The following is an 11652-nucleotide window of genomic DNA, read 5'->3' on the forward strand; positions in this document are numbered from 1 at the left end:
CCAATTTAGTCCTTTTTCCATATTTTTCTTAAAATCAGTATTTCTAATAATTTTTTTATGAAATTATTGTTATTATTATATGTATATATATAAATGTTTCTTTTGTATGTATTTATACTTTTAAAACTAATATTTCTTGTATATTTTTTTAGGTACATGTTTTATTAATTTTAATATTATTTTAATTATTTTAAATTTATATATTTTCTTGGGAACATGTATTTTTTTGTTTATTTCAACCATCTGTCTATTAATTTAGGTTTACATATTTTCTATCTTGTCCATTTATTTAATATTTTGTAGATCATTATTTCATTTATTTGTTCATATATTTTGCATTATTTCTATGCTATCGTAGTATTTATTATTGCATTATATATATTTAATGTAGCATAACATTATATTTTTTTCTCGATTTTTTAGTTTTTTTTTTAAATCAAACTTTTTTTCAAAAATGGACATTCTTTTAATTAAAATAAAAGCTCATTATTGGGAATTCAACACGTTGTGTCCTAACGTATTGGATGTGACGCATTGATTTCTCGAAATGAAGATTTTTTAAAAAATCATAAAGGAAATTTTCCGAGTTTGGGATTATAAAGGAATTGTGCCCTAACGTATTGGGTGTGATTTCTTAAATCTTGGATAAGCGGATGTTCTTTTAAAGTGAAGGAAATATTCCGAGTTTGGGATTCTAAAGGAATCGTGCCCTAACGTATTGGGTGTGTTTTCTTAAATCTTGGATAAATGGATTTTCCTTTAAAGTTTTTCATTATACGAATATTTTGACTTAACTCATTTTGGAAGAAATTAGAATGTTGTGCCCTAACGTATTGGGTGTGGCATTTTTGCTTCTCTGGATTGAGAAGGGTCTTAATACATAACGTTTTAAGTTTTTTTTTTAAAATTATATTTTTAAAATTTTCGACCTTAAGACAATAACTAATTAACTAGGTACCAATTTTTGGGCGTAATGAAGGTGTTAAACCTTCCTCATACGTAATCGACTCCCGGACCCGTTTTCTAAAATTCGTAGACCAAAGCCGTTTTTTTAGGTGATCCAATCACACCTCAACAAAAGATTGGTGGCGACTCCCAAATTTTTATTTTTTTTAAAAGTCGACAACCTAAATTTTTTTTTGTTTTTCAAAAGGTGGTTTCGACATTATTAATGGTAAATTTTATTATTAAAATAAAATTATAATATTAACTAAGAAAACAATATATATTAATAATTTATTACATGCTTAAATATAAATATATATATTGAATAATATTAAAAATTACTGCATGTGAGATTAATACTTTAAAATAATAAATATTTTTAAAAGGATGAATTATCTCGTAGTAGAGTCCTTTTTTTTTTCTTCCACAAGCAACCTTAAAATATTCACACACATATTTTATTATACCAGATAAGATGCTTATAAACCCCTAACCTTGTTTATAAAATTTAAAAACCCACTGACAATGTAACAAACAAATTTCCCTACTAAAATTGTATTATATAATGACTTTAATCAAATTAATTTTCATATGAAAATTAAATTATGCCGAAAAAATTGTTTTCTAAAAAATTACTGGAGGGAAAATCGTTTTCCAATAAAATGGACTTATTTATTTTAACCAATAAATCACTTTCCACTTGATAAGTTATTTTCATAAAATAAGATTAAGAAAATACAAAAAACATTTTCGGTAGATCAATTTTCTAAAAACAAGCACCCCAAAGTTCCAAATTATTCAAAATCATGACTTCATTCAACCAATGTGGATCTACCAAAATCAAACACAACAGAAAATACTTTTGGAGATCAACATGCCCCATTTAAACTAGGAAAAATACTAAACACATCAAAACGCTATTTAAGCTATGCTCTCCAGGGCCTGCAGTATATCGGCCTTCAAATCTTCGAAGTCTTCAACCCCGAAGCTGAATCGAATCAAGTTATCCAAAATCCCGTACTTGCTCCTCTCAGCTTGGCTAAGATCCCTGTTTCATATTTTTGCACAAACAACCACATATTTATCACGTAACATTGTAACATTAGCTCCACAAAGGTTCCCATCCATGTTGGGAGACCCATATCTAAGCTTTTGTTTCAGTGGTTAGAGAATGTTCACCGGAACCAAATAAATAAACAAAAGCAAGATATAAATGGATAAATTGTCATACCAGTAGGACATTATAGCTGGCGGATCAACAATGCTTTCACAGCCACCAAATGATGGAGCAATGTATGGTATCTTCAATGCATCAACAAACTTGATGGTGGTCGTCAGATCTCCATCCACCTGAATGATTTTGACAGCATGAAAAGTTAGAGAAGTTTTTAACATGAATAAAACACCAAATGAAAGCAACAGAGGTTAGAGATCAATTCCCAGTTAAAATGCTAAAAAGCAGTTGAAGAAACCAACCTCAAAACTGATCACACCGCCAAAGCCAGTCATTTGCCGCTTGGCAATTTCATGTTCAGGATGACTTGGCAAGCCTGGATAATAGACGCGTTTCACCTGCCATAGAAATTTAATAAGCCAAGGATCAGGGAAATAAATTCAAGTTAGAATAGGATATGATAAATCAAATGTTATTAAATTGAGTGGCGTTAAATGGATTTTACGGATAAACAAGAATGGAATTATTAAAATGTCATTGCATTTCATACCCTAGGATGTGCCTCTAAAACTTCGGCCATCCTTAATGCTGTTGAATTTTGTTGCTGTACACGAAGATGCAGTGTCTTCATGCCTCTGATGATTAGATACGCAGCATTCTGTTTAAACAATAGAAACAAACAGATTACTTTAAACCATGCAACTTATAATGGGGAATTTTTCAGACACAAATCTTCAAAGAATAAGTTGAAAGTCACTAAAGCATCATTCTAGAAATGACAACATATTCTTCCTGACTAGAAATCCAACCACCCACCTCAGCAATCTAGCCCTCTTAACTCAGTGCAATTACAATATTAATCTAGTTGCAACGGAAAATATGGTGACATAAACACGAGACATCAAGAATATGTTCTGTCAGGACAACTCACCGGGTTGAGGGTACCACCCAAGATATGATGCAAAGTACGAATTTCTGTAACCAACTTCTCAGAACCACTTATACAACCAGCAAGGACCTGTGACATTGAGAATTACACATGTTTATTGCTTGAATTAATGATTATTGAAACATGAATGAAGAAGTAATTCAAACTGCCTAAATTAACAAGAGAAAGTGTTTACATCATTGTGTCCACCAATAAATTTTGTTGCAGAGTGCAAAACAAGATCAGCACCAAGAGCCAGGGCCTTCTGATTAAGAGGTGTAGCAAAGGTACCATCAATGCAGACAAGTGTTCCTTTGCTGTGACACAACTTTGAAACTTTTTCTATGTCAACACATCTAAGGAACGGATTTGTTGGAGACTCGGTAAAGAAAAGAGAAACCTGCATGAAAATCATAATTCACTCTCAACTCAAAATGTATTGTTATGTCCAAGCTAAACATAAAAAGATAACCACTTTCTATGCTACTAACTTTGTTCTTGTTGAGTGCAGACTCCAGGCCATCCACATCTGCAGGGTCAATAACAGTAGCCTGCATGTTGGATGATAGCAAGTTTGCGATTAGAAATGAACCAAACTTCAACATACTACTTTGTATAAATATAAACATTCAAGAAAAGTCTAGCATTAAAATTGATGCAAACTTCATTAGGTTGCTGATCAAGTTTCACTTCTTACATATAATAAAAAAATCCAACAGAGAAACGGGGCTGGTGTAAGCTTTTAAGTTAAAAACTACATTCATCTAGGTGCATCAATATTTTGGTAAGAAGATATCTCAACATAATTGCCCCCAATAAAACAAGACTGGCACAAAAACTCTGGGCATTTTGGTTACCATAATTCTCAAATACTATTCACTGAAAGTTAAACGTGAACAAATTTGAAGTCATACCGAGATTCCCATTTTAGGTAGGATGGTCTCAATGAATATCCTAGTTTTTCTGTAGCAATCTGTTGTTGTCACAATGTGTCCGCCAGCAGGAACCAATGCCATCAGCATGACTGTGCTAGCACACATTCCAGATGCCATAATCAGGGTCGACTCAGCCCCCTCAAGTGCACTGAAACAAAGAAAGATCACCTTACGAATGTTTCAATGACATGGATAGAAGAGACAAGCAAATGCCATTTAACAAAAAGTAATGAAAAATACAATAGAGGCAGCCAAACCTTATCTTCTCCTCTGCAACCACAGTGGTTGGATTTCCATACCGCCCATATTCAAAACTTGTATGGCGTTTTTCCTGCAATAATATCAGACAAAATGTTAATGCAAAGCAAAACTTTTGGGACAACCATCATTTCTTGACAACTGCAAACATATAGCACCAAACCCTGACAATGGCAAGTTAACATATAAAAGACCAAAACATTTCTTGAAATCGAAACCTTGACAAGAACCCTAATAGATCAACATAAACATTATCTACAGAAAAAACAGATTAATCGATGCTATTAATATACCTTGAAGTCAATAAGCTCCTGAGTTTTCTTAAAGAAATATGCAGAAGTATTAACCACTGGAGTAGTAATTGCATCAGTAACTATACCGCGACCTAATCTTTCACCTGCATAAATAAAACGTAAAACCCATTAGAAAAGCGTCTGGATGAGTCATTTGAATTGCATCAATTCAAAATATTCACATTTGTAATTGCATTGTTCGGATATGAATTTGGTGAGATAAATAATAATCATAATAAACAAATAGCATAATATATTTGTATTTAATCGAACTTGCGAAGGTAATAGTGAAACACTTAAAAAAAAAAACCAACTATATTAGAGATAGAAAAAGAAAAAATATTGAATATATATGTGTAATAAGGTGACATAAAATTTGAAAATATTTAGAGATATTACTAATAATATGATATCATTAAAGTAAACAGTAAATAATTAAGTATGAATTAATGATAAATCTAAATAAAAATAAGAAAGAAGCTGAGTATTATATTTGCCAATTATAGTAAATATTGGATCGACAAAAACCACAAATATAGATATCTTTTCTTTTCCGTTCAAAATCAAAACATTTAAAAATTAAAACAAAAAGAAATGTTTTAACAAAATTTAAAGAGAGAGAGGAAACGATTAATCCATTTACCAGCATGAACAGTGATGCTCCCATCGGAGCTCAAAAACGATGTCTTGGAATCATATGAATCCCCAATCTGTACACTATCGTTGTCAATACAACCTTCTACAACTGCCACGCCATCAGAGACGGGGACGGAGGCTGCGGCTGCCTGAGAAGCAGCAGCCGCCGCCGATGAGGGGTAACCGGAAGTGGGACCGTTCGACCACGAAGCCGCGACAACTTGCGCGACACCGATGTTGCTACAGTTGCGGCGAGCCTTGACGCTGAGCTGGCGGACGAAGTTCGGGGGGAAACGAAAGATCAAAGACGACAAACCCCCACCGCCTGTACAAAACAACGATGCCGTTACTCGTCGGTTAGACCCGATGCGAGGCTTCTCCCCGGTCGGCGTACCGGAGAAGTCGGGATCGGAACGGCACTCGAATGAAGAATAAGCATTGAAAACCCTAGGAGGAAAGGAACACGAGGAGACAGCCATTTGTTTGACGACAGCGTTTCAGCTCTCTCACTTTTCTGCGACTTCTCCGAGATGCGAAGAGGCTCTCCCTTCTTTCTTTCCCCTGCAACGGCTTCCAACTCCTTAAATACGCGAATTCCGTTGTCGTTTTGTGGAAATTTTGTTTTTTAATCTTCGGAGTCAGCTTTTAACTAGGGTTAGGTTGATCTTTGTTTTTGCTTACGTGGCAGATAGTGACTGGTTCAATATTTGTTTATAAAGTGGGGTGAGTAATCTTTTTCATTTTCCCCTAGAGTATATCCCCTAATTTTAATCCTGGAATATTTGGGTGTTTGAGATATGTACATACAACTTCAATTCAATTATTCATATGAATTTGTTTTTATGCAATCACAATATTTTGTTACATTCCATTTAATTTAATTTCTTTATTCGAATTGAGTAAATTGTTTGAGTTAAATAAAAAAATTAAACATGTTAAATTAAAATCGCGATATAGTATAACTAATTTATATTAGAGCATATAAATTCGAAATCATATATATTTGGAAAATTTTAAAACAAAATAAGTCATTATGATAAATAAACTTCGATATTTATTTAACTTATTAAGAACCTAAAATTAATATTTAAAAATTTTTACCGTTCTTTATATATTCTTTAGAATTTTTTAAAATTTTATAATTTTTTAAAAAATATAAATTTTGATTTTTTTATAAATATTTTTATTTTTATTTTTGTAATTTTTGTTGAGAGAGACCAATTTGCTCATTTTCAAAATTGGCAGGGACCAAAGGAGTATTTACACCTATCTGTTATTTGAATTATTTGAGTTATTCAAATTGTAAAATTCAACCCGAATTACTTATTCGAGTTGACTCGAAAAAATATAATAACTTAATTTTATTAATTCGAAATTCAAAAATTTTTAATTTTTTTCAAATCAAATAGAATTTTACTAATCTCTAATTATATTTAAATTTTTTTATATTAAATAATTGATTGAATTAATATAATGCATCATCAATTAAGTCTCAACTTAATTAAAAATTTCTCAAATATCCAATATACATTGTGAAGTTTTTTTTTATAATATGTTAATTTGTAAATTGGTACAAGGATTAAATTGCCGTTTGAAATTCAATAAAGAATTAGTTGTACAAATTGAGTAATTAGTAACATTTCAAACCCAATAATAAAATGTTTTGAGTCGATATTTTAATATTATTAGTGACTAAGGTTGCAAATGAACTGAGCTTGAATGAATAAATTTCTGTTTATGTTTGTTTGTTTATTTTTAAGCTTGTTCGTGTTCAGTTTGTGTTTGTTAAGAATTTTAAATTTTTTGTTCATATTCATTTATTTAAAATTATGTACGTTCATGTTCGTTTGTTTAATGTTCACCAACATGTTCATTTAACTTAATGGAATATATTCACGAACATGTTCATAAACATATAATTGAACATGTTCACAAACAATGTTAATGAATAATAAACAAACAAACAATAAATACATCTACACAGATATTATTTTAATATTTTTATAATAAAATATCATTAATAAATAAATTTATAAACGAGCTTGTTCATGAACATAAATGAACCGAACACATCTCTGTTCGTGTTCGTTCGTTTATTAAATGAACATAAAAGTTTTGTTCATACTCATTTATTTAACTTAATAAACGAACGTTATACGAACGGTTCACGAACAGTTCATCGAACGTTTTGTTCATTTACACCCCTATTAGTATATTTCATCGCTGATTTCATTAAAAGAAAGTTAAAATAAAATTGAATTGCATTGCATTACACTCAAAACAAAAAAAAAATGCCCTCAAGTTAGATTTATAAAATGTTAGTGGACAAATTGGTGGCACAATGTGCAATCCATAGATTTCATAAAAGTTGGTGCAAACAAGATCACAAGTCACTTTCTTGGTTTTAATTACCAACTTGGGACTATTACTTTTAATGTATATTAGTATTATTTTCACACTAATAGTTTATTTGTGTTGAATTATGGAATATAAATTTAAAGGTCAAATATAATCTAAATTTATTTTTATTTTAAAAAATTTTGACTTTCTATTTATTGGATTAAAAATTTTGGGTCCAATTATTATCATTATTAAAATTCTTCTATTAAATTCATCCATGTGACATTTTGAAATTAAAAAAAATTATGTAAAAAATAAAAATAAAAATGTTTTATATAGTTTTTTTTCTCAAAAATATTTGTTCGAATTCGTCGTGATAAAATAAATTTTGTCGTTAGAATCATGTTCCTAAGAAAAATTGACATAATCATTTTGATTGAAATTGTTAACAATATTAAATATTTAGATTAATTAATGACATTATAAAAGTATAAATATCAAATTATGTCAATAATAAGGTATATATATAGATTAAATTCCGAGTTTTCAACATAGTGTAAGGACTAAATTGAAGTTTGATTGTTGTCTTATAATATAAAAAAAAGGCAAAAAAGAAGAAGCAAGGCAAGCATAAAAGAAACAAAAAGCCATGTATTTGTCTCTAAGACCCTTAGGACATTCAAATTATATATAATCACGTAATGTTTTAATCGAAAAATTAATGATATTAACTATTTGGGCTAATTAATAACATTATAAAACTAAAGGAACCAAATTACACTAGAAATTAAAGTGTAGTGGCTAAATATCAAATTTAGGCATAATATAGAGACCAAAATTGAAATTTAACCATTTTTCTAAAACTAAAAAAGAGATAAGCATTGACGTAAACCTAAAAGAAATAAGAAGCCACGTGTCAGTCACTTTGACTTTTAGGCTATTCAAATTATATATAATCATGTAACGTTTTAACCGAAAAGTTAACGGTGTTAACTATTTAGACAACTTAATAACATTATAAGAATATAGGGATCAAATTATGTTAAAAATTAAATATATATTAAACATCAAATTTGAGCATATTTGAAAGACCAAATGTGAAATTTAACCTTTTTTTTTTGTAAAATGAAAGAAGAGAGATTACATTGGAAATTTATTGTATTTAATTATTAAAATATATTTATTATTTTTAATAAATTTAAAGAATTTACAAATAACATAAATAAAATTAGAAAAATAATAATTGAAAATATAATATATTCAAAAATAATAATTGAGAAAGAATATATTCAAATAATTAAAGTAATTCAAACAATAACATTAAAATTATTGTATCAAATTGTTTTTTTACTTTAATAAAATGTTTAAAGGAAAATCCATTTATAATTGAGATTGCTTTTAAAAAACTTAAAATAGATTTTTTTTTCAAAATATTAAGAAAATATTTATATTTATTCCTAACTTAAATGGAGTTCTATATATTGATTAAGATGTGGGTTTCTACGTAGTTAATTTGGTTGTCTTGTTAGTTGTTGTCTTGAATTAGTTAGGAGACACAAAGGGGTTACTCTAAAAGAGATATTACAAGCATGGTATCAGAGTCTTGATTCAGCCAAATGTGGGCGTGGGAAAATGTGTCCTTTAGATACATATCAACTGTTTAACAAAAGGTGCTTCACTACAGGAAATTAAGGTTTTTAGCGACGTTTTTAGTGGCGTTTGGATGGACAACGCCACAAATATTATACATTAGTGGCGCTAACGGAAAAACGCCGCAATAGGTAAAGTAATAGTGGCGTTTATGAGAAAAACGCCGCAAAAGGTCAAACAGTAGCGGTGTTTATGAGGAAAACGCCGTAAAAGGTAAGCAATAGCGACGTTTATGAGAAAAAAGCTGCAAAGTACTATTTTATTTTAAACGAAACGGCTGCGTTTTGCTCTGCTTAGTTTTATCTCCAAATCATATCCCCGAAATCACTTATTTTTTTCCCCTAAAAATTTCTCCAAATCCCTTAGATTTTCCCCGACCGTCTGCTTCATTGCCGTCGATTGTCCCCTCTGCTGCATCGCCATTAACACTCCTCTGCCCCATCACTGTCGACACTCCTCTACCGTATTGCAGTGTAAGTTTTTCTGTTTAGGGTCTAGTTTGTTTGTTAATTTATTCTCATATTTCAAATTCTAACCCACAGCAACACATAAACATCTGTTCTGTATAAACAGCAACCCAAAAACAATTTTTCCCCGAAACAACAACCTCATCTGGTAATTTTTCATTTTATTCTATTATTTTTTCATATCTATTTTTTTTTAAATTTCAGATAATGTTCTTTGTTTTGTCTTTTTATACCCAGAAGCAATTTTGGCCCGAAACATCTATCTTTTGGGTTTATTTTTATTGTTTTTTTGGGGTTATATCATTATCTTTTTTTATTCTTTTCCTTTGTTTTGTATTTTTAGAATTAAAATCTTTTAATCTATTCATGCATTGGTATATGACTGTAAGATATTGAAGAACGGATTGGTATATGGATTAATTTGCAGTAAACTATTATAGGAAGATTTTAGTTTTTGTTTGTTTTATACAATCAATTTGGTTAGTATACTATTTTATACATTGGTATATGACTGTTAGATACAGGTTGAAAAGTGTATAACACTTTATAGCTTACATGTAGCTTTGATTTTCATTTGATGGATTCTTTTGGTTCATTGAAAAGTTTGGCTAGCACATAGTCTAGTCTTTTGTGGTGTTTGATTTGAAAAATTTTTATGACTGCACATAGTCTAGACTTAATCCAGGACCTCACCTCAACATCACTTTACCATTCTTTTCTTCTAGAAATTAAAAGCTAGACTCACTCTGCTTATTCAAACGTTACTTAGTGCTTTGATTACTTGTATCATATGGTTACCCTTTTTTCTCTTTTTAGGCTATTACTTGTATGGTTTACTTGATCATTGTTACTAATTTAGTAAATTATCAGCATCATTCAGTGGAAAGATTATGAATGTCAATCACTGCATGTGCTTCATCCTAACCAATTCTAAGTGTTGTAATTATTGCATGTGCTTCAAGACCTTAATACAGCTTCAGAGGCAACAATGGAAGGGAGGCAGCAGCAAGGGAAGCAGAGGCAATAAGAAAATATGACGAACTCCAGCTACAGCTTCAGAATATGATGAAGATGTTTCAGCAGTCCCAGAATCCGCCATCTTGGATTTTTATTTTCTTATTGTGAGAATATCTTAACAATATAACTTTTGAATATAATATATTTTGTTATTTCATTTATTAATTTAGATCATATACATATATTTCTTTCGTGATAGTATCATTTAGATTTGAAGTTTTTGGTTGGATTTGATATTACAGGAAATTATGTTGAAAATTCGGGTTCTATATGAATTAAAATAGTTTGGTAAAATCTGCTACAGTTAGTGTCGTTTTCCCACAAACGCCGCTATAGAACATGACTTTTAGCGGCGCTTTTACTAAAAACGCCGCTAAAAAATATGATCATTAGTGGCGCTTTTCCCACAAACGTTGCTAAAGATCATGTTCTTTAGCAGCGTTTGTAGTAAAAGCGCCGCTAAAGGTCATGTTAAAAATGCCGCAAAATTTAGCGGCGTTATCTATAATGGCATTTTTTTGCGGCGCTTATCAAAACTTGCAAATTGTTTTAACGGCACTTATCAAAACTTGCAAATTATTTTAACGGCGCTTATAAGCGCCGCTATAGGGCCAAAAAACACCGTTAATAACCTGTTTTACTGTAGTGCTTTCAATATCAGTGAATTGGTGCTTTAGTATGGAATTTGGTCAAAATTGGTGTCACGAGTTATCGGGTACTAACTATAACAACCCATTTTTTAGTGGTGTTGGAAATAGTGGTTTCGGGGCCACCAAATTCGACGAGTAAGTTCGTAAATATTATTATTTAATATTTACAAGTCAAATGTGATTTTTAAAAAGGCTTTTGATTTGATAATTTATGTTATATAAGTGATTTATTAAGTTCAAGTGATTTTAGAAAATAAGGTATCGGGACCTTGTTTTTATAAACTGAGTCGTAAATATTTATAAAATATTTACGGAGTGTCATTAAGGTGGTATTAAAGTTTCGTTAAGAAATTTTAACG

General features: G+C 30.3%; 1 protein-coding gene across 1 annotated transcript; it reads right to left on the minus strand.

The window, feature by feature from the left end:
- Window positions 1-1739: 1739 nt before the first annotated feature.
- LOC107940600 (cystathionine gamma-synthase 1, chloroplastic) lies at window positions 1740-5738 on the minus strand. Its single transcript, XM_016874041.2, has 11 exons — window positions 5177-5738; window positions 4534-4637; window positions 4240-4313; window positions 3962-4130; window positions 3539-3598; window positions 3244-3447; window positions 3051-3137; window positions 2670-2777; window positions 2422-2517; window positions 2177-2295; window positions 1740-1993 (listed from the first exon to the last, which is right to left on the minus strand). The coding sequence occupies exons 1-11, from the start codon at window positions 5646-5648 to the stop codon at window positions 1867-1869; spliced, it is 1620 nt and encodes a 539-aa protein (XP_016729530.1). The 5' UTR covers window positions 5649-5738; the 3' UTR covers window positions 1740-1866.
- Between the last annotated feature and the right edge of the window lie 5914 nt (window positions 5739-11652).

The sequence above is a fragment of the Gossypium hirsutum genome, chromosome D04 (assembly GCF_007990345.1).
Source record: "Gossypium hirsutum isolate 1008001.06 chromosome D04, Gossypium_hirsutum_v2.1, whole genome shotgun sequence".
In the NCBI taxonomy this organism is placed as follows: Eukaryota; Viridiplantae; Streptophyta; class Magnoliopsida; order Malvales; family Malvaceae; genus Gossypium; species Gossypium hirsutum.